Below are 23,305 nucleotides of genomic sequence, written 5' to 3' on the forward strand. Positions count from 1 at the left end.
GTCAGCCAGAAAATAGGGAATACTGAGTGAAATAAGGAAGAAATAGTGCAAGCGATATAAACACAATATAAATACAACGATAATAATAAATAAAGAGAAATAACACCAATGCTTAATCAATAAAATGAAAGAAATGATGGTTAGTCTGTCGTGTTTGGTTGCCTTACGGAGTTAAGTTCAAGAAGGGAACCACTTCTTCAATGTGGGTAACCTCACAAAGAGATCCTGCCACGGAAATTACCCACTTTGAGAGAATGGGACTAAATGGCTTGTGCACAAATTCCTTAATCCTCACCAGAGGGCAGTGGGGACTCCAGGAATTTTGTTCAGGGTGTTCCTATTCCACTTTGAACAAATTTTGGGTCATTTCGGGTGTTTCGGGACATTTCGGTAAATACTGGCCTCAATTCAAAATTTGGCAAGCATGAAGTTTGTACTTAAAAAAAAATTCTTAAAACCAAAACAAATTTGCATTATGCACACCGAAAAACCTCAAAAGAAAAAAAATATAAAAAGGAAAAAAAGAAAAGAAGAAATTAATGAACAAAGGTACCGGTACAATAAACTATAAGTTCATTTGAAATATTAATCAAATTATTAATTATTGTTGTTTAGTTGTTTCATAAATTTGTTTGTCTTTTATAAACTATAATTTGTTGTATTATTGTTTCATTAATTATTAAATTATTAATTTTTGTTTAACTTAATATAATTTAATTTGTTTGTCTTTTATAATGTATTAGTTAATTAAATTATTAATTATTGGTGTTTAGTTGCTTCATTCATTTTTTTTACTAACTATTAGGAGTCTAGCACACACTCCACTATGCGTAAACACACACCTCATGTGTGCACACACCCCTGCCTCTGCATGGCTTTTAGTTCAAAATTTGTTTAGCATACAAATTTTGAGGGTGTTCCTAATATTGCTTAAGGGTGTTTTTTTTTTTTAAGGGTATACAAATAAAAAAAAATTAAATTATTATATATAAAAAAAAAAAAATTCAAGCCAGGGTGTTCCTAGGAACACCCTGACTACTGAGTGGTGTCGCCACTGCCAGAGGGTAGGCTTTTGGAGGGAGAGAAGGGATTAACCTATTGGTACATGCCTGCTACCACACTCTTGCCTACTCTCTGTTTTTTTCTTTCTCTTTCTTTCTAAGTGCTCTGCTTTATTTTTACTCTCTTGTTTCGTGGTCTCATGATACTTCCCATTGTTGTTGTTCACTGTGCATGGCGGAGTACCCTTTTATGCTGCCTGCCGTGATGGGTTTTTACCATTTTACCTTTTAACCACTTTTGTTTGGGTGTGGGTGTCCTTCCTGACCACTCACTGATCTATCAGCTGCCTAGCCAGCACCATTTACCTATGCTGGCCGTGCCACGTCCCATTACCAGACAAAGAGTCTTATTTTGTTTACTTGCTCAGCGTGACATTCCCATCCAGATAAGGGTGAGCATTTTCTCTCATTATCCCTCATGGCATGCACCTAGTGATTCCAACTCATCTTTCCCTCTTTTGGGTGATATGTCATCCTAGCAGGATATTTCCCCCAAAAAGGTTTGAGCGCGAACCCTAGAATAGGCTATCTCCTTCTCCCCACCGCCATACCATATCTTCTCTTACCTCTAGCCCATGGCCCACCACTCTTGTATTGGCTGGGTACAAGTTGGTGCTGCCTGAACCTTGTGCGTGCTCCATTTCCTTGTATGTCCATTGCTTGTCTGCTGCTCATGTGTTTGCCATGACCTAAGGGCTCATTTGTGTATTCTGCTGCTCATTCTTAACTTCTTGTGGCATGAATGAGTCTCTGAGCCTTTGTTCTTTATAGCTTGCTTCCTTCTTGGGGATGGGCCTTACTTGATTGTGGGCTTTTCTTTCTCTAATTCATTCTTTACTCCTTTAGCGAGCCCTTTAGTACTTCTGTCACACCATTCTATCATTCTTGCTATGTCATTGTTTGCCCCGTGCTTGCTGAACTTCTTTTAGGTCTGCTGTATTCTTTCCCTTTGCTTAATTCTAGTGACCCAGTATTATCATTGGGCTAATATTCACTATTCATGCTACTTTTGGCTTCCTCGGCCTATCCTATTGCTATCGAGCTTCCTCGGCCTATTTCATCATTTTGGGGCATCCTCAACCCATTTCCTTTCCTTGTGCATTCTCGGCCCATCCCAATTCTTTATTCTCATGGGCCTTTACTAAGTCTTTTGGCTTCCTCGATCCAAACTACCATATCCTTCACCTTTGGGGTTTATAGGCTTTCCATCAACTCCTTACTCAATTAATTCATTGCTTCGGGCCTCTTTGGCCCATTCTTGCTTGCTTTCTATTTCTCATATTACCCATGAGTTTACTACTTTTTTCTCTGGGCTCCCTTGGACCCGTTTGCTTTCTTTGAGGCCCATTTGCTACTTTCTGGGCCTATGATCCATTCCTACCATTCAAGCTTAATGATTTTCTTCTCAATTTACTAACGTTTTTTCTCCTATATTATTGGGTTTCTTCCTACCATTGGGCCTTCTTGTCAGAATAAGCATCAACTAGTTTATCTAATAAAATGATGCCACATGAGATGATAAAAATAATGTGGCATCATGTTATGTGAAAAACTAAACATACCCGATGTTATTTCATCATTTGCTTTAAACATTAAAAGAGTCAATATTATGAATTTTATGGTTCAAAAATCAGTATATAACAAATTCAAGTATATTGTATAATGTTACTGTCATTTAAAATAATCATTTGTTTTTATTTAGTGGAATCGAATTTTACATTATATGTCACCATAAACATATTTACATTTTTAATCTAAACTACAAAATGTATTAATTCAATTTTGAAATAAATGGAGAGATTCGTAATTTGAGTGGTGAGGTTACCCTCAAAACCCCACCAATCGGCCCAGTACTCATTGCGCTCATAATTTCTTAAGCTCTGGCTAGGCTGAACTTGAAAAAAAAAAGGCCTATAGTGATATTCAGGCCCTGCAAGCCCCCTATCTGAGTTTGGACTAACAGTTTCACAGCCGCAAAGTCAATGCCCGACCCCTATGTTGCAACCATATTTGGATTTTTTTTTTTTTTTGTTGGGATCAGGTCCATTCACTAGAATCACTACTAGTATCAATTTTTTTTTGGGACCAATAATATCAATTTCACCCTCAAGAGTCAAGCCTATGCATGCTAAAAGCAAAAGGGGGTTTAATCCGCCGACCTATGCATGCTACGAAATTAAAATACAAATATAAATAATTACCCACTTTTGTGGACCGTGGTTTGTGCCGTTTAAGTTCATGAAGTGCTGTGAGTAGTGATCATGTTCCCTCCAAAGTCCACTTCAAGCGTGGCACCGTAAAGTGAAATAGTAGTAATGCCTCTTTTTTCTTTCGGCTATTATTATTGCACATTCTGAAGTTATACATTTTCGTGTATTCTTCACCTGAAATGGTGTTTACAAAATACAATTTCATAATTACAATAAAAGTTTCCGTTTTTAAACTAAAAATATAATTTTAATTGTCTCCAGTATACGGTGAGTATCTAGGGGAAAATGAGTTTTTGCCTTTATTTTGTAAAAAATCTAGCATAATGTCATTGTTTTAAAACTATTAAGCATTGTGTCCTTGATTTGAAACTCGATTTAAAAAAAATTGAATTATAAGTAGAATTTGACATTAGTAATGCCGAGTTCTATACATATTTTGCCACTTAATTTAAAAAAAAAAAATTTAAGTGAAACTCGACTTTAGCACGTCAAGTTTCAATTAAAAATTTACATATAATTCAATTTTGAGAATATCAAGTTTTATACTGAACTTGATTTTATTAAAATTGAGTTTAAAAAATAAGGACACGATATTTGATAGTTTTAAAACAAAAACATTGTATTAATTTTTTTTTTAAATAAGAACAAAAGTCCATTTTCTCCTGAGTATTTATCACTGCTTTTTGTGTTCTTTCAACCGTGAGAGAAATTGAAAGAAGAGAGAAATTTGGAAGGAGAGAGTGGGGTACCAAGGGCTGAGGAGCAAGGTTAAGTTTATAGAATATAATGTGGGTACCATGTGAAATGATTCGAGCATATATCATGATTAGGCACACCACTGGAGGCTGCAAACATCATTATAAACACCACAAGCATGGTAGTAGCGACCTCATAATTATATTTTATGTGCGGGATTTGTTAGATTTGGGGTGTGCATTAGAGAAGCACCTTATCATTGCTGTTTGTTTAATTGTCATTTGTCAATTGTCAATGTCAGAGTCTAGTCTAGATGGTACGAGGCTTCAAGTTCAATTGCTAACCATTGCCTTCAACCTGGATTTGACAGGGGCCTTTTTGTTTCTCGCATGCTATTTGCGTAATTGTAGTGGCACTTATGAAGCATGCATGTTGAAATTTTGCAAGGAGAGGCAGATACATCTCCGCGTTTCAAAGTTTAATTTTTAAATGGATAGATAGGAATTTTCTTTTATTCAATAAGCTCAATCCAAACCGATCTTAAACAGAGTACTTTAGTACATTTTTTTAAGATGAAAGAGAGGGAAAAATATTGAAAACCTATCCAAAAGAAGTATAATAGTAATTCCTTAGATTCAAAATTTATATTTAGTGATATGAGACAATAACATGTGTAAAACCCAAAAGAGTCATAGTAACCATACAATATAGTGTTTATTTTTATTTTGTTCGTGTTTGTTTGATTATAAACAAATTAAGTTTGAGCTTTAGTTTTGAGATATTTAATGAATAAGCCTAGCTCAAAAAAATAAAATAAAAATTCATGAAAAGTCTTGCGAACATTAGGAATTGATACAAAATAAGCTAAGTTTAGACTCCTTTATGAGTTTGGCAATAAGTTTTTTTCTTTTCCTTTTAGAAGAAGTTTGGTAATAAGTTTAATATGAGCTTGACAATTAAACTTATATCTTACAATAACTCTAATAATTAGAGTTAGGATCACTTATCTAATCCAAATAAGCTTGATAATAAGATTGATATGAGCTTGATAATATACAAGTGTTGGATCTCCAGTTCAAAAACTTGATATTTAGTTTGAGTTTGAGTTTGAATTCATTAATCAAGCCGAGCTCAAGGTTTAGACTTTTTGACAAGTTAGAACTTAAACATCATTTATAAGTTTGGTTCACGCTTAAGTAAATTTTAAACATTATTTTTATTGTCAAGCTAAGCTTAAACACTCATTATTCAACAAAGTTAGACTCGTTTATAGTCTTAAAATTAAAAAAAAAACCTACACAATAGTTACCGAGTAAAGGTTAGGATAAAATAATAAAGGCTTGAAACAGGGAAAGAAGATAATGTTATTTTAATGGAATGGTTGGATTGATCAAATGATTAAGATTCCCAAAGCATTGGACAAGCTGGGATTAGACATGGTTAATCATTATTTGGACCCAGCAGCGCGATCTTCCTACCTACTAGGTGACCAAGTGTTGAGGGGACTGGGGTGCCGAAGCCACCAAAGCCGAAAGAAATACTCATGCTAATCTTTCTATCCATCATGTTGGGTCAACTTTTTTATTTTCAACCATTAGTTTAGACAACAAAGAGCTGCCACTGTTCCTATTTAAAGACTACTAATTATCACATTCTCTCTCTTGCACGCTCATCACGTACCCACAAAGACTAAAATTATATTTTAAAAATACAATTTTATCATACCCATATTCACGTATAGAATAAAATTGTGTTTTCAAAATACGATTTAAGAATATTTACGGTAACAAACAATAAAAAGTATGTAATGAGATTTTGCGCTATTTAAATAGCCTGTCTCTATGGGCTATAGCTGACAGCAACAACAGCCAATTCTAGCTATACTAGCACAAAACACCATGGGTTTTGGTGGATGTGGCCATGGCCATAGTAACCTGAAATATGTTGTGACAGCATTCTTAGCTCCCCTTCCCTCTATACTCTTCTACCTCTCATTCCTTAACCACATCAACAATAGTGATACTAGTGGGTCTGAAAGTGAGAGTGATCCGCATTCTTTGGCTAACCTTTGGACGTGGTGTTATCACCACCCTCTTCTATTAGCCAATGCCCTCTTCTTCCTCAACGTCAATGTACTCTTCTGGGTCATCAGCCATATCCAGAAGAGCCACTGGGTACGTACGTTACATCGTTGCTTTTTTTTTTTTTTTCAATTTTTTTTCTTACCTTGTTGACTTTCTTTGTTTGTGAATTGCAGATGATAGACCCGTTTTGGACGGTGATACCTTTGATGCTTGTTCATTACTATGCCACACACCCTTTGGGCCATTATAACTGGTGGAGGTCGAGGATCGCAATGTTGATGACTTGGGTGTGGAGTTTAAGGCTAAGCCATAACTACTTCAGGCGTGAAAATTGGCAGTGGGGCGCTAGGGAGGACTGGAGGTTCACTGATATGAGCCGACAGTACGGAAAGCACTGGTGGTGGGTTTCATTCTTCGCTGTCTACGCCTCTCAGCAGGTAAATTTAGTGTTTAGCCATTTGCATTAGTTGATGAGCTTAAAAGATTAAGTCTGAATCTGAATGCTCGGTAACTGCTTGATGAATTGCCTGCATGGGGGATTTCTATTAATTATTTCGACTAAATTACACTTTTCACTCTTAAAGATTGTTTTCATTTTTTTGTTCCTTAAGTTTGAGATTTTACATTTTGGTCCACTAATTTTGATCTCAATTTGGTTCATCTCTGTGAGTTATCTGACCGTTAAGTGTCAACAAAATGAAGTAGTTTATTTTGGTTTTCCTCTCTCTTAACAGCTAGATTAGTCAGAAATATGGACAGAATGACCATTTTGAAAACAGAATGATGGATCAAAACTTGGGCATGTTTGGTAGATGTGCTTAGACATATGTTTTCAGTTTTTGAACAAAATTAAATATATTTTTACACACTTTTTTACTTACACATATTTTTAAAATTTTTTAACTTAAGGATTAAAATGAAAACAATCCCAAATTTTAAGGGTCAAAAGTGTAATTTAGTCTCATATTTTATACTATGCCACTAGATAATATGTGGATGCTTTGTTTAACTGTTTCTTTTTTGGGTTGTTCGAACCTTTGCAGGTATTTCTGATTGGAGTATGCCTCCCATTGTATGTTGTTCATTCAGTCGATATGCCATTGAACAATTGGGATTTTGTTGCAGTCATTGTCTGTATGTGCGGTGTTGTTATCGCATACTTTGCAGACACTCAACTCCACGAATTTGTGACTAGAAACAACAAACTAAAGAAGCTTGGAAAGCCAGTGGTGCTCAACCTTGACAAGGGCTTGTGGAATTATTCGCGACATCCGAATTACTTTGGAGAGCAGTTGTGGTGGTGGGGACTTGTTATATTTGCATGGAACCTGGGGCATGGATGGGCCTTTGTTGGAGCACTTATCAATAGTATGTGCTTAGCTTACGTGACTAAACTTGTGGAGGAGCGGATGCTGAAACAAGAATACAGAGTTGAGGCATACAGGCTGTACCAGAAGACAACTTCTGTGTGGATACCTTGGTTCAAGTCGTCCAAAATAGGAGGAAAAGATAAAAGCACTTGATTTGATATTTCGTTTGTAAGCTCTGTTAGTTTTCTTTATCAGCATTAGTATTTATATTGTGTTCCTGCCTTGATATGTCAAGAGTCAAGACTTGCCTATGTAATTTCTTTATTTCAAGGAAAAAAAATGATGGATTGTACTTGGCCAAATAGATCTTTGTATGATATTGTACAAAATCTTTCTGCGTATGCTAAAGAAGTTAACTTTATTATCTGCTTTTTTTCAAGGTTTATAACAGTTCTATTCTGGTATTTGTAGAAGATTTAGCTTTCTTGTCATGTACTGTTGTAGAGATGCAAAACAAGATTTATACAGCTCCTTTCAAACAATAATTTACAAGAGGGATTAATTTTTATAAATGAATGGTGAAGCAAAATATTTAAGTTTATGGATTTTTTTAGCTGGTTGTTTGTTGTACAATACAAAATATCAACTAGATTGGATTTCAATGCCTGAGTGAGAAATCATGCTATGAGCTTCTCTTTGTGCATTTGAAGCCAACATAAATAAATATATTGATTCAGACAAGCACACTGATGTAGACAAAAGTGGCTAAAGTAGCTTATTTATTTCTTTTTTTAGAAGCTTGAGCAAATGAAGATTGGGATCCTATGTGGGGTGGGCATATTTGGCACGGTTGTGTGACTATAACATCTATGTGGTAATTATGTAAAGCATCAAGGCCTGCTTCATAATATTGTTCGAAGTAGCCTTTGTATTATCCACATGAGAATGAGGATTCCTCTTGTTCAAGATAAAACTGGCAAGCAGCAAGCGCATAAGAGAAATTTGGAAACAACCATAGGGAGTTGCCATTTTTATAGTCCTCAGTGAACTGTTCTAGCCATGCATACTCCTCTGCCCTAAAAAATAAGTAGTCAATGCAGAACATGGCACCCATTGGATCAGCCGAATCCAATGACAGCAACAGTATACAAACTTCCAGAGCAGACAGATGACAGCCACGTCTATCCATGTTTCTCATGTGAGTGAAAAGTGCTAAGAATAGCTATTTGTTGGTTTCATGGCTGAATAATAATTGGCAAATACCCTGCCAAGTAGTGAACATAGGATCCCACACACATTACAAGTCATATAAACTCTTTGTTATAGCATCTGGGGACATTTGATGTTCACCAACAAACTTGAAATATTCCACCATCGTTATCAGCGAATCCAAGTGATAAGGATGGTCTAACAAAATAGTCGCAATACCAGCGAGATCATGAATATCCTTGGCAGCTTCAAATGCTCTCTGAGCTTGACCATAGGACAACAAGAGCACACTTTTGTAGTAAGTTGAAGGTTGGACTTTGAGTTTTTAAATGCTTTATCTTATTATGGTTGGGTACTAGATCTTATTTACAGTGAACAGGGCTGACTAGTTTTTTCTTTGCTGGGAGTGCTACTGTTGGTTCTGTTCAAAGTTGCATACTGTGGATGGCTAGTAAGTATGGAAGCGGGTATGAGATAATATTGGTAACTATTGAGGATTGAGGACTCTATGATTGAGGATTCATATAACTGCCTGAGAATTGCTCTTTATTAGTGACCTGTCTTTTTGCCGTCTATTCAAATGGAAAGAATGTGGAGGCTTTCCATGCCTTCGTATGATTGGCCAGATAGCTGCTATGCTACTAGGAAGTGGAATGGTCAAGCCTTGCAAGTTGTAACTTCGTTTTTGCGTGTAAAATCATCTTTTATAAAGATGTCCTGGCTTTCCCATATGGCTTTCCTGTCCTATAAGTATCCTATGTTTATAAACTCTCATTTTCAATTATACCCCGCAATAATTTTGGTTAGAATCTTAATGATACAATCTATTGATGGCACCATGGCCACTAGCGACAAGCTTAAGAATTTTTTTTAGGATAGTCATTAAAAAACTTAAATTTTACAAAATTTAATCAAAAGATAACTTGAATATATTGACATCACAATAAATATATAAAATGCAAATATATGAAATCTTACAATTTCCTTTTACTAACAAAATGGAACTGATGGGAGATAATGAGAATTGCTGAGATGAAAGTAATTAAGTCTAAAATGATGATACATAATTGAAAAATGGAGAGAGAGAGAGAGTGACGGATGATACTTACGGTGAGGGCGAGCCATTGTTGAGGAGAGTAGATTTGCTCTGATTGCAAAGCCGAGGAGAGCAAAGCTTCAAGTGCCGCCAAGGAGAATTCACGACTCACAATATTTCTCTTGATGTAGTTTTTTAGGAAAAATGAAATTAGAGACTAATTTTATGAAATGAGTTGAATGGGTTACGGATATAAATGATTAGAGATTTTTATTTTTGTTTTTGAATGGGTTATTTGTTGAAAATTTTTTGTTCAATTGTTATTGTTTTGCCTAATCTTCTTGTTATTTGGGCTATTTGTGCTGTTATTTGAGCTAAATTTTAGTGCTGCTTATTTGAAATTTTATATATTTATTTTATTTAAGGGATCAAAGATTATGATTGTGTAGGGGCGCCAAGATTATTATTGTTGAACCCAAATATTTGGATTCTCAAGTAAGGCCGTAAGGGTGTTTAAAAATAATTACTTGCATATGCATATGAACACTTTAAAAATATAGTGCTGTTTGGATACCGCTTATTTTTTTTAAAATTGAATATACTATAATAAAATAATTTTTAAATATATAAATAATAAGATTGAGTTTAAAATTTTTTTTTTCTTTTTTTTGGAATAAAGTACTTGCACTAGACCTGGAAAAGTATAATCCCGCCTTTGAAAACATGAAACACTCTTTCCAAAAAAGAAAAAGAAGAAAACGTGAAACGCAACGCAGTGCTTTTCCAAACGGATACTTGACTTGGGATTCTGAAGTCAGTCATATGAACACCGGAAGCTGCCTCTGTTTGACTGCCACTAACGACTTTGAATCTCCAATTACGCTGATTGGCTCACCTACAGGCTAAATCGTAAGCAGTGATCTGAACAGAGGACTTGCATGTATTATATATAATTTCGGAACTTCCCCTTCGGTTTCACAATACGTGTTGCTTGTATGGACTTTGATGGGAGTCTTGCTTGTATGGATTTTGACAGAGTCAAATTATGAGTTTCAAATAAGTATATATGTATGACCTCTGAGACTTGCTTCAAAGCCCAGTAGAGCAGAGCAAAGTGAGATTTTAGAAGGGAAGGAAAAGTTTCTGGGATAGTTGGATCTAGAGACAAAGAAAATAACGCTATCATCAATAATCAAAAGTTATAACAAGAAAGAAAATGAAAGTAGTGGGTGGTTCAAATTTCTTCGTGGGGGTAGTTCTACTGTGTCTCATTTTGTTTCCAATCTGTAGCTTGGCTGAGAAGAAGAAGCCGCTACGGTTTGGGAAAGGTGGGAGCTTTAAGATACTGCAAGTGGCGGATATGCATTATGCGCATGGAAAGACTACGCCTTGTGAGAATGTGTTTCCGGAGCAAAGGGCTACTTGCTCTGACCTCAACACCACTGCCTTTCTCGAACGCATGATCCATGCTGAGAAGCCTGATCTCATTGTTTTCACTGGTATTCCCTGTTTTGTTTTGTTTTCTTTTTGTTTTCCAACTCCTTTCTCTTTCTCTCTATAATATTTACATTTTTTAAGTATTGAGCATGTGAGTATATTCAATTGCACGTTTCATGTGATACCCCATTATGAGTTTCGCTTGATAAGTGTCTTGTCTGTTGTAGGAGTGTGTGTACTAGTCCCACTTTGGATTTGATCTATTTTAGCGTACTATTTCGAGAATACAACTAAAGTTTATATATATATATATATATATATATATATATATATATATATATATATATATATATATATATCACACCTAAGTCAACATTACACGAAATTATACCATATCAAATCATTAATTCAAAATCAAATAATGTCTATCTTAATATCATCCTTACATATTATAAGTATATATCATGTCACATATGAGTATATTAATGAAGAAAGAAATGTCATACGTGAGAAAAGTATATAAGAAAAACACATTGTTAAAATAAAATAATAAAATGCCAAATGAAAGTAAAGTAATAGAAGTTTCTCAAAAGCAAAAACTAAAAAGTGAAGTAATTAAAAAAAAAAGGGGTTTAGGGAAAAAAAAATGATTTGTTTACATACCGACCGAAATCACCATACTAGGTGAAATTTAGTAGAATTGACTAAAATGGGTAGAATGAAGTGGAATGAGCCAGAATTTGGAATGGGATGGAATAGAGGGGTGATTTGAACCAATTAACTAATTGGAATGGATAATTCAGGTCATTTGGGGCAGAATAGAACATAATTCGTTAGTATGCATCCAATGACTATTTGGAAGAAAAATATATAAAAGATGGATTAGTTTCATCTTACTGGTCTGTGTTTAATCTTTAATTCTTTTACTTTGGGGGCATATAGCAATACAAAATGCAGTCTATTATGCTTACAAATTCCACCCATGACACTTTCTTAAGCTTATTAAGCATGTTCAAACAATTGAAGCATTTGCTTATGTGTAACAGGGGATAATATCTATGCGAGTGATTCCAAAGATGCAGCTAAGTCGTTGGATGCTGCATTTGCACCAGCAATCTCATCTAACATTCCATGGGCTGCAGTTTTGGGAAACCATGATCAGGAATCTGCACTCTCAAGGGAAGGGGTAATGAAACATATAGTTAAGTTAAACAACACGCTGTCTCTAGTTAATCCAGTGGAAGCACAAGTTATTGATGGCTTTGGAAACTACAACCTGGAAGTTGGAGGAGTTGAGGGCTCTAGCTTTGAAAACAAGTCTGTTCTTAATCTCTACTTCCTTGACAGTGGCGATTACTCCACGGTTCCCTCCATGATCCCTGGCTATGGTTGGATCAAACCTTCTCAACAATTTTGGTTTGAACGCACTTCGAAAAGGCTTCAGGTACTTACTGAGCATAAATTTTCATTATTGGCAAATTAAGACAATTATTTGTTTATATCTTATGCTCTCTCCATCCCAATTTAAATGGCGTACTTTCCTTTCTTGAGACACGCCAAAATACATGCTCACTTGATAAGAATGGAAGTTCTTTAAAATTCAAGTCTAGAAGGCATATAAGGATTATCACTATGTTTTTATAATTATGCCATTTGAAAACAAGACATATTAATTAGGATGAAGTGAGTTAGCTTTTGCCTAAATGGACATTGTGTATTAACCATTTCCCATTTTTCATTGCAGAGAGCATACACGGCCAAGCCAGAGGCCCAAAAAGAACCTGCACCTGGGCTGGCATACTTTCACATCCCTTTGCCGGAACTAAAAAGTTTAGACAAAACAAACTTCACAGGTGTGAAACAGGAGGGCGGCATAGGCATTAGCTCTGCTTCTGTGAACTCTGGCTTCTTCACAACAATGGTCTCTGCAGGAGACGTGAAGGCTGTTTTCAATGGTCATGATCACCTCAATGACTTCTGCGGTAAGCTAACTGGTATACAACTCTGTTATGCTGGGGGATTTGGATACCATGCTTATGGGCTGGCTGGATGGGCAAGGAGAGCAAGAGTTGTGGAAGTGAATTTGGAGAAAATGGAAAAGGGTGGTTGGGGAGCAGTCAATTCAATCAAAACATGGAAGCGCCTTGATGATCAGCATCTCACTGCTATTGATAGTCAGGTCCTCTGGAACAAGAGTTCTGCTGGTAAGGTTTCCTAAACTAGCATAGTTGCCTTTTTCCTCAATGGTTGTATTTAGATTATAGAGAAAATCAAATGTTAGGAACATCTATATGATGGTATTCAGGTAATCTAGGATTCAATTTATTGTGTGATGCCAACTGGACATATATTAGGAAACTCCTTCCTCTTATGCTTGAAGAGTGTGTGTGCGCGCGCCCATGGGAGGGAGGGGGGTAGCATAAGATGTGTTGAGTTAGTGACTACTTAACACCATTGCATCCATTTAAATCATTAACTGATTTCATTCACTCCTTTCATGGCCTTATGTGTTGATTATTTCAACAAAATCCTTGGAGGTAGGCCTTGTAGGAAACTCATAAATGAAACATGACCTTCATTGCTCATCTTGTTGGAGCATCTGCATATTGCAGGATCTTCTTTGTCCAAAAGCTCTACTGATATAGAAATTTGGAGCTGTGGGCTGCAAAGACTTAATACATGATTCAAACTTCAAAAACATGTTTGTTTGTAAGTGAGGAGGTATTGGAAGTGTGCACTTTGTTAGTGTTCTGACCTTTACTCTGCTAATTGCTTAGCATAATATTTGTCCTTATATTTGTTTCTTGGTGGTATACTTCAGACCTAGAATCAAGTCTCATAGAAATAAATTCTGTCCTTGCTGACCTCTTCCCCTATTTTCATACCCAAAATTTATGTATGAAAAACGAGAAATAGATTCTGCAACATTTTGCTATTGTTATTTAATATTAATTTGTTGCTTTTATCTTAATTAGTAAGTTTATGCATGCACTTGGCGAGTTTTGAATGCACGACCTTACCTTCCATCCATTCTTATGAGAGGAGGTATTGTTTGAGCTAAAGCTCATTGGAAAATGGTGTTATTAGACAACCTTTTGGCTACTGTGATGTCTCACAATTTATTTGTTGCAGTTTACTGATGCTGAAACTTGTACTAACATGTAATACCAGACATGAATGGTTGTTTTAGTATCATTGTTAGATAGATTTATATGCCTTCCTGTATTCCATTCATACGCATTCTTTCATTTTCTCATTCTAGTTTGCTCTGAACAGGTACCCCATAGGAAGCGACAAATCGGTGGCACCATGGGTAGTGGTGACGTGAAATGCAATTTAGATACACAAGTTTATGGCTAATAAATTGGCTGAGGGGATATCTAAGTGGTGTTCCAAGTCCCCTTAGTCTGGAAGTTTCCTTGAGCCTCTGGAGAATAAAATTGTTTGTCCCATTTTGAGAGTTTTACTTTATGCTCCATTAATCGTAACTTGTTAAATATTCTTTTTTTTTTTTCTCATAAAAAATAACCAAAATTTTAACTAGAAAAAAGATCATTCACGCTAAAACTGAGATAAGATTTTCTATTCAGTCTGTGGATGTATCAAGGTTGTTTGTCATATGAACATTTGCAAAAAATTTCATGGTCAGTTACTATAATATGTAGATGTGGAAAATCTGACATTTCTGTAGTGAGTGGTGTTATACAGTGACAAGATGTGATTTTATTTTTTAATTTTAGCGTGATCCTTTCATTCAGTCATATAGTAAGGTCACGGAGTCAATAGCTACTACTTGCTAGATTCCAACTCCATATTTTCAATGAAAATTTACACATTCAAGTGATTAAGACGACAGACGTTCACGGTTCTTGTCTTCAACATGTGGATGTAAACCAAATAGCTGGCAGGAATTAATCAAAATAATCACGTTCCTCTATCAAGTGTAAACCAATAAGTTAATAGAAACGTATTTCAGCTCGATGATTTCAAGTGCTGCTTTAATGACCAATTCGGTTAATATATGGGTTCGTTTGGAAACAGTTTATATAGCTAAAACTAAATTTTGTTTTGCTGAAAGTATAGAAAAAAAAGAGTTAAAATTAGCTGATTAGGACAATAAGATCCATGAATAGTTTCAAAAAGTGCAATAGGATCCATAAATATATAGTAACAAAAAGAAACTAAGAACTAAATAAGCTAAAGAAAATAAGTTCATCCCAAACACATCTATTATATTTTCTGGTCAACTCTATTTTACTCTCCCTCCACCCAAATTAGCCATAAGTGTTCATTTTCAAACTATATCATCTATTCATCACACTTCATGAAAAATAATATTTTCTATCTATAAAAATATAATTATTGCCAGAAATGTTTCCTAAACTTCAAGGGAATCAGCGAATATTATAAATTTATAATTTTGAAGAACGTCAATGAATCAATGAGGCCCGTGAAGAGATATGTCATATGTGTTGATTTTTGTTCAAGAAGTTTAAAGATCTACAAACCCATTATTTTATGGCTGAAACAATATTGGGAAGGTCTTGATCTGCAAACCAACTAATAAGTTGAAATTGAGAACCACACCAATGCATTTGCATGTGAATATTTATTCACACGTTTGTGTATGTTCAACTAATTAAAAAGCAATATTCAAATGCACAATGGTGGCTTTAGCACCAGAAATACTAAAAGCAAGCTACAATAGCAGTGGTATATCTAAATTCTTCTGCAAATGGTAATAAGTGAAATGCTATCTTTATAAGCTCAATGTCATGGTAGCTTCAAAGGAAAAAAAAAAAAAACTGTTGTTTATTTAGTGGTTGTGGTGGTAAAGAGACAAAAAGGAAGAGAGACAAAGAGACAAAAAAAGAGAAAAGAATAAAAGAATAAAGATAATATTTAAATAAGGTGGATATAAAAAAAAATATTGATGTTGGGTGTAATTTAAAGTGTGATGTTAAAATAACGAGTGTTCTTAGAAATGAGAATATTTGACTCTAAATATGTTTGAAATATTGGACTCTATCCACCAATGATACGTATTAAATTTTTTGTTAAAAGATGTTTAAAGATTTTAAAACCCATTATTTTGGGGCTTAAACTTTGGGAAGGAAATCACCTTCTCTATGTTTATTTTAGCTATTTTTGTTGGTTTAATACTAGAACTTATACGTGATTCCCATAGTTTCATTTGTAATAAATGGGCAGTTATTAAACAAGTGGGCAGCAATTTGATTTTTTTGGTGCTATCTTTGTCCTGCCTGTCTCTATCTGACAGATAATGTAAACTTCGCTTGTTCCCTTTTCCTCTATTTGGATTTGTATTTCGATTGGAGTGGAAATAGGGCACCTCACCAGTCACCTCATTAATTGCATGTGAAATGTGAATTTTCGTACAGACACGTTTGTGCATATTCAATTAATAATAAATCAATATTCATAGATGCCAAACTGGATCCTGAGAAATGGATCTCCATCCATTTAAATCCTATCATAAAAAAAATAAAAAAAAACTCTAGAAACTGGAGCACAGTAAAGCCTTTTGTATTAATAAAATTAATGTGTATTCCTGTACATATATAAAAGTACAATTAAAAATAATCATAATTATACAATTCAAATTTTATATTTTTTAAGAAAAAATTAAAATTATACATTTTTTAAGAAGAAATTAAAATTATACATTGTATTAGTTTACATTTTTTTAAATTATACATGGTATTAGTTTACATTTTTTTAAACCATACATTTCTAAAATATGTAATGGTTTCTCATATTATATATATATATATATTTATATGATTTAGAATTTAATTGATTTTAGACTTTTTAATTTTTGCATCTAATAATTCACTTGTCATAGAAATTAAAAACTTAGATGGACACATAGCAAAAAATTGTACTCCAATTAAAATCCAATTTGAATATAATTGGATTTGGACTCTTTAATTTTTACATTCAATAATTCATTTGAAACGAAATTAAAAATTAAATGAAATTCATGGCACAAAATTAAGAATTTAATTAAAATTTCTCTAAGTTTTGGTTATATATATATATATATATATATATATATATATATATATATATATATATATATATAAAACTTGGTTGTAGATGTAGTGAGACATCTACCATGAAAGGAAGCATACGGAAGCAAAGAAGCACTAGAAAACATTTGATACTAAACTTACAAGTGAAACTTGGGAGATAGCCTGGTTTTCTTTGATTTATGTGCGGCCCATTAGGCCTTGGGTACAATATTTTGTCAAACAAGAGCTTACAAATTGGGGAAGAAGAGTGATTCTCAATGTATGTATATTTTGGTTTATTAGTGACACAACAGGTTCTGGACCCATTTGATTGTGAACTTATCTTACAAGGTATAGTTACTCAAATTTGATTAGTATAGTCAAATTTGATTATAAGATAAGGATAAAGTTTATAGAGCAGTTATAGGACACACAAATTATTCTACAATTTTTTTACCACAATTATGACGTGGTAAATTGTGGATTGTTAACCGTCACTTACACATGAATTTAATATTTTTTCTTTACAAATCACACTTTATCATGTCACAATTGTGGTAAGAAGTTGTGAAATTTTTTTTGGTTTTATAATTTTTCAAGTTTATAACATTCTTTCATCCTATCACGTAGATATTGATAAAATATTTAGTATTCTACCAAAAAACACTTTTATTATATAATTAATATATATAATTTAATAAATACAATATAAATTTAGGCCGATAATTGCTTTTTAGAGTTTGAACTCAACATCTTTTATTCGATAATAAATTTTTTATCAGTTTATTTAATCTGAATTCACATTATATATTATATATGATTATAGATTATGTTGTAGAATTTTAATATTATATTATATAATTAAAATGAATAAAAATGACAATTTAAATATATAAATACAAACGTTAAAAAAAAAGAAAAGAGTAAATATAGAAGATAAAAAGCTTCGTACCGACTGACGAGAATATGAACAATAAATTTATTTAATGAAAATGAAATTTTGGTACAAACATCGCAACAAGATTATTACCAATTGATAATGACATGGATTGAAGGAGGACATTAAATTTATCATCTGCCTACTGCTTACCTATACAAAGACTCCAAGCATGCCGGGGAATATTCTATGGCATAAATAATTTTTTTTTTTTTTTGTTGACAAATACTTCTAAGTTCTAACAAAGAATTTGATAGTTAAAATGACATTGTTTATTATTATTTTGTTTTGATATTCAATAGTTACAACTTACAAGTGTCGTGAGTCGTGACAGATAAGAAGCAATACAAGGAGAGCAATCTTCTGTTTCTGTTGTTACATTCCGATGTCAAAGATTGAAGAGACAAGTTTCCCATTTGAGCACGACTTTATTATAAAATGACGAGAAATCGATGATAAGGATTCATGGTTCATCATTCATCATTCGGTAACATACCCATCAATGGTCATTAGCTAAAATCAGCTAATCCATTCAGAAATCTGACACTACATACCGACTCACACACATAGCTAAAGCCCCAGCAGAGCATTTCACTCGGGGTTTTAGAAACAAAAAAGACAAAAAAGAAAAAGAAAAAGAAAAAGAGAGAGACAAAAGGAGGTGCTTCTGGGGCTTTTTTACTGAGGGTATCATCATTGAAAAGCAATAACGGGAAGAAAAATGAAAATGGGTGGTTCAAATTTCTTCGTGGAGGTAGTTCTGCTGTGTCTCATTTTGTTTCCGATCTATGGCTTCGCTGAGAGGCCGCTACGGTTTGGGAAAGGTGGGAGCTTTAAGATACTGCAAGTGGCGGATATGCATTATGGGGATGGAAAGACCACGCCTTGTGAGGATGTGTTTTCGTACCAAATGGCTACTTGCTCTGACCTCAACACCACTGCCTTTATCCGACGCATGATTCTTGCTGAGAAACCCGATCTTATTGTTTTCACTGGTATTCCCTCTTTCATTTTTCTTCTTATTATTACCAGTTTTTGTTTTTATTGTTTTTGGTTCTTTTTAATAAAAGAGGCAGAGTCTGACAGATCAAATTGACATTGTATGTGTACTAAATTTACCTCCTTTCTAAGTATATTCAGTTCTATCATTATGTTTCTTTAATACCTGGGTTTTGAAGATAAGATTGGATAATAAGTGTCTTGTGAGTTGTGTGGCCATGTGTGTTGAGTCTGACATAGAGTGTTTTTCTTGCTAATAAACCGAGCGTATTACTAAAGCAAAACAGAAGCAGCATCCTTCCTTCCTGCAGGCATCCAAGATTGCAGCAGGAAGAATATGTGAAATACAACAAACAGTAGACCTATGAGCAGCTGCAAATTTAGCTAGACAATGAGCTGCAGAGTTAAGCACTCTTCTAACCCAGTTAAAGTTGAGTCTCACATAGAGTGTTTATTAGGTCAGATTGGACTATATAAGCGATTTTGAGAAACTCCAATTGTAACCCACATAAGTGTGGGTAGCACTCCCTCTAATGACTACTTATGTAAAAGATGGATTTTTTTTTCATGTAATTGGTCTATGTTTAAACCTTTGACTCTTTTAGTAGACACTTGGGGGCATATATCAGAATACAAAATGCAGTTTTGTTATGCCCATAAACTCTACTTTCCCAATTCCCCCCATGAAACTTTCTTAAGCTTGTTAAGCATGTTCAGACAATTGAAGTATTTGCTTTTTGTGTAACAGGGGATAATATCTTTGGGTACGATGTCACAGATGCAGCGAAGTCTTTGGAAGCTTCATTTGCACCAGCAATTGCATCCAACATCCCATGGGCTGCAGTTTTGGGAAACCATGATCAGGAATCTGCACTTTCTAGGGAAGGGGTAATGAAACATATAGTTAAGTTAAAGAACACAGTGTCTCTAGTTAATCCTGTGGAAGTCCATGTTATTGATGGTTTTGGAAACTATAACCTGGAAGTTGGTGGAGTTGAGGGCTCTAGCTTTGAAAACAAGTCAGTTCTTAATCTCTACTTCCTTGACAGTGGCGATTACTCCACCATTCCCTCCATCCCAGGCTACGGTTGGATCAAACCTTCTCAACAATTTTGGTTTGAACGCACTTCTAAACGGCTTCAGGTACTTACCGAGCATAAATTTTCATTATTGGCAAATTAAGACAATTATTTGTTTATTTTTTATGCTCTCTCCATCCCAATTTAAATGGCGTACTTTCCTCTTTTGAGACAAGTCAAAATACGTGTTCACTTTATAAGAATGGAAGTTCTTTAAAATTCAAGTGTAGAAGTCATATAAGGATTATCACTATGCTTTTACCTTTTGTTTTAATAATTGTGCCATTCGAAAACAAGCCATATAAATTAGGGACGAAGAGAGTTAGCTTTTGCCTAAATGGACATTTGTGTATTGACCATTTCCCATTTTTCATTGCAGAGAGCGTACATGGCCAAGCCAGAGGCCCAAAAAGGACCTGCACCTGGGATTGCATACTTTCACATCCCTTTGCCAGAATTTTCAAGTTTTGACTCAACAAACTTCACTGGTGTGAAACAGGAAGGCATTAGCTCTGCTTCTGTGAACTCTGGCTTCTTCACAACCATGGTTTCTGCAGGAGATGTGAAGGCTGTTTTCACTGGCCATGATCACCTCAATGACTTCTGCGGTGAACTGACTGGAATACAACTCTGTTATGCTGGGGGATTTGGATACCATGCTTATGGGAAGGCTGGATGGGCAAGGAGAGCAAGAGTGGTGGTAGTGAACTTGGAGAAAATGGAAAAGGGTGGTTGGGGAGCAGTCAAGTCAATCAAGACATGGAAGCGCCTTGATGATCAGCATCTCACTGCTATTGATGGTCAGGTCCTCTGGAGCAAGAGTTCTGCTGGTAAGGTTTCCTAAAATAGTACAGCTGCCTTTTTCCTCAATGGTTGCATGTAGATTATAGAGAAAATCAAACGTAAGGAACATCTATATGATAGTATTCAGGTAATCTAGGATTCAATTTATTGTGTGATGCCAACTGGAATGTAATATGATTCTCCTTCCTCTTATGCTTGAAGAGTGTGTGTGTGCGCGCGCGCGTGCAGTAGCATAAGATGTGTTGAGTTAGTGACTACTTAACACCATTGCATCCATACAAATCATTAACTGATATTGATCACTCATTTCACGGTCTTATATGTTGATTAAATCAACAAATCCTTGGAGGTAGGCCATTTAGGGAACTCAGATATTAAACATGATCTTCATTGCTCATCTCGTTGGAGCATCTGCATCTTGCAGGGTCTTCATTGTCCTGAATCCTGATGTAGAACATTGAAGCTCTAGTCTGTAATGACTTGTTACATGATTCAAACTTCAAAACTATCATTGTTTGTTAGTGAGGTGGTATTGGAAGTGCGCACTTCGTTAGTGTTCTGACCTTTACTCTGCTAATGCCATAGTATAGTATTTGTCCTTACATTTCTCACTTGGTGGTATACTGTATACCCCAGACTATGAATCAGGCCTCCTAGGCTTGAATTCTATCCTTGCTGCTTTCTTCCATTATTTTTGTACCCAAAATTTATATATGAAAAACCAAAAATGGATTCTCCTACTTTTTTTATTGATATTTATTACTGTGAGTACCCAAAGTACAATCAACAGGCTCAATCTATACTTGGGCTCACAACTTATTTGTATTGTGGGTTTTCGATTTCCTACAATGGCTAGTTCTTAGCTTGGAGACCTAACTACGCCCTCTTGATTTTACAAACCCCTTTCTCTCTTTTTCTCCACTGTTCTTTTCTTCGCCTTGCCCACCAACCTCTTTGCCTCTCACCCTCTACCCCCTTTTATAGCTGCAGGTAAGTGGGGGTGCTATGATTATTTCCTGATCTCACTCGTGTGGATGGGGGTCCAATTCTGTTGATTCTAAGTGGAGGTATTGTTGGGAACAGAGGTAATGGCATTGGAACTGGTTCCTGCCACCAAAAGGCTGTTCGGCAGCAATATTCCCCAAGGCATTACCGGACTGCCGAGACCTTGTATCCCTGAGCAATCATATTCCCGATCAAGTTAGAGTTGATCGGGAGGGACTCGCTTTTGACATTCAAGACAGGATGGCCCCACTATGGTTTTTGGGGTTTAAGCTGGGCTTCGAGGTGCGTCCAGACCGAGGTCATAAGTCCAACGGAGATAGGGTTAGGTGTTGTCTTTCAAGGCCAGGGCCCAAGGCCCGATGGGCCTAGGGCCCTGCCGCGTATAGTGCCACAAAGCTAGGGTCCAAGGCCCAATGGGCCTGGGGCCCTTCCCCGTACAATTACTTATTGCTTTTTTGTTTATTGGTAAGTTTATGCATGCTTTCCGTTAGTTTTGAATGCACGACCTGGCCTTCCACCCTTTCTTATGAGAGGAGGTATTGTGTGAGCTAAAGCTCATTAGCAAATAGTGTTGTTAGACATCCTTTTGGCTACTGTGATGTCTTACAATTTATTTGTTTCAGTATACTGCATGCTGAAACTTGTATTAACAAGTAATATTAAACATGAATACTTGTTTTAGTGTCATTCTTATATGCCTTCCTGTATTCCATTCGCACGCTTTCTTTCATTTTCTTATTTTAGTTTGCTCTGAACAGGTACCCGTAGAAAGAAACAAATCGGTGGCACGTGAGTAGGGGCATATGAAAATTTTTTTTTTGATATACAAGCTTATGGCTAATAAATTGGCCGTGAGGGAGAAAGTTATCGAACTGGTTTGATGGGAATATTTTCAAGATTGTTGTACAACAATTTGTAAGATTCTGTCTGCCCTACGTGTCTTGAGAATTAATAAAAATTATAGGATGTAATTTACAAGACGTGGAAAATAATGTTATGATGTATTCATATGCCATGTAATTCAAATTATTGAAAATTATAGGATGTAATTTACAAGACATGGAGAATAATGTTATGAAGCATTCATATGCCATGTAATTCTGTGTTTGTAAGCAGTGTGCAAGTATTGGTAGTTTGGAAGTTTTGCTAATCTTCAGATAATAAAACCCTTTGTCTTATTTGGGGAGTTTCATTTTATGTTCCACCAATCATAACTTGTCATCATATTCTTTTTTCTTTCCCTATAAAAGAATCAAAGTCTTAAATGGTGAAAAAAAAATCATACACATGGCATATAACAATGTGGAGCATAAAATAGAACACTAAAACATTGACAGAAGGTCTGTATTCAGTCTGTGAATGTATTAATGTTGATTGCCATCTGAAGAAAGCATTGCTGAAAT

At 35.1% G+C, this 23,305-nt stretch overlaps 3 protein-coding genes across 3 annotated transcripts; all 3 read left to right on the forward strand.

The window, feature by feature from the left end:
• The first annotated feature begins 5,458 nt into the window (after positions 1–5,458).
• Positions 5,459–7,803, forward strand: LOC142638588 (uncharacterized protein C594.04c). The gene is made up of 3 exons (XM_075812624.1): positions 5,459–6,141; positions 6,225–6,488; positions 7,095–7,803. The coding sequence occupies exons 1-3, from the start codon at positions 5,866–5,868 to the stop codon at positions 7,572–7,574; spliced, it is 1,020 nt and encodes a 339-aa protein (XP_075668739.1). The 5' UTR covers positions 5,459–5,865; the 3' UTR covers positions 7,575–7,803.
• A 2,884-nt stretch (positions 7,804–10,687) lies between these two features.
• Positions 10,688–14,729, forward strand: LOC142640375 (putative inactive purple acid phosphatase 29). Its single transcript, XM_075814436.1, has 4 exons — positions 10,688–11,105; positions 12,090–12,487; positions 12,788–13,247; positions 14,320–14,729. The coding sequence occupies exons 1-4, from the start codon at positions 10,823–10,825 to the stop codon at positions 14,328–14,330; spliced, it is 1,152 nt and encodes a 383-aa protein (XP_075670551.1). The 5' UTR covers positions 10,688–10,822; the 3' UTR covers positions 14,331–14,729.
• Positions 14,730–18,337: 3,608 nt separating this feature from the next.
• LOC142640376 (putative inactive purple acid phosphatase 29) lies at positions 18,338–23,000 on the forward strand. The gene is made up of 4 exons (XM_075814437.1): positions 18,338–19,010; positions 19,763–20,157; positions 20,473–20,923; positions 22,661–23,000. The coding sequence occupies exons 1-4, from the start codon at positions 18,737–18,739 to the stop codon at positions 22,693–22,695; spliced, it is 1,155 nt and encodes a 384-aa protein (XP_075670552.1). The 5' UTR covers positions 18,338–18,736; the 3' UTR covers positions 22,696–23,000.
• Positions 23,001–23,305: the final 305 nt, after the last annotated feature.

The sequence above is a fragment of the Castanea sativa genome, chromosome 6 (assembly GCF_040712315.1).
Source record: "Castanea sativa cultivar Marrone di Chiusa Pesio chromosome 6, ASM4071231v1".
NCBI classification, from domain to species: Eukaryota; Viridiplantae; Streptophyta; class Magnoliopsida; order Fagales; family Fagaceae; genus Castanea; species Castanea sativa.

Excerpts from the sequence above, each read along its gene's own strand:
- LOC142640375 (XM_075814436.1), top strand. The coding sequence starts at position 10,823 with ATGAAAGTAGTGGGTGGTTCAAATTTCTTCGTGGGGGTAGTTCTACTG. Across the intron at positions 11,106-12,089 it reads TGATCTCATTGTTTTCACTG|GGGATAATATCTATGCGAGT; the intron begins GTATTCCCTGTT and ends TATGTGTAACAG. Across the intron at positions 12,488-12,787 it reads GCACTTCGAAAAGGCTTCAG|AGAGCATACACGGCCAAGCC; the intron begins GTACTTACTGAG and ends TTTTCATTGCAG.
- LOC142638588 (XM_075812624.1), top strand. The coding sequence starts at position 5,866 with ATGGGTTTTGGTGGATGTGGCCATGGCCATAGTAACCTGAAATATGTT. Across the intron at positions 6,142-6,224 it reads ATATCCAGAAGAGCCACTGG|ATGATAGACCCGTTTTGGAC; the intron begins GTACGTACGTTA and ends TGTGAATTGCAG. Across the intron at positions 6,489-7,094 it reads CTGTCTACGCCTCTCAGCAG|GTATTTCTGATTGGAGTATG; the intron begins GTAAATTTAGTG and ends GAACCTTTGCAG.
- LOC142640376 (XM_075814437.1), top strand. The coding sequence starts at position 18,737 with ATGAAAATGGGTGGTTCAAATTTCTTCGTGGAGGTAGTTCTGCTGTGT. Across the intron at positions 19,011-19,762 it reads CGATCTTATTGTTTTCACTG|GGGATAATATCTTTGGGTAC; the intron begins GTATTCCCTCTT and ends TTTGTGTAACAG. Across the intron at positions 20,924-22,660 it reads CTGGAGCAAGAGTTCTGCTG|GTACCCGTAGAAAGAAACAA; the intron begins GTAAGGTTTCCT and ends TGCTCTGAACAG.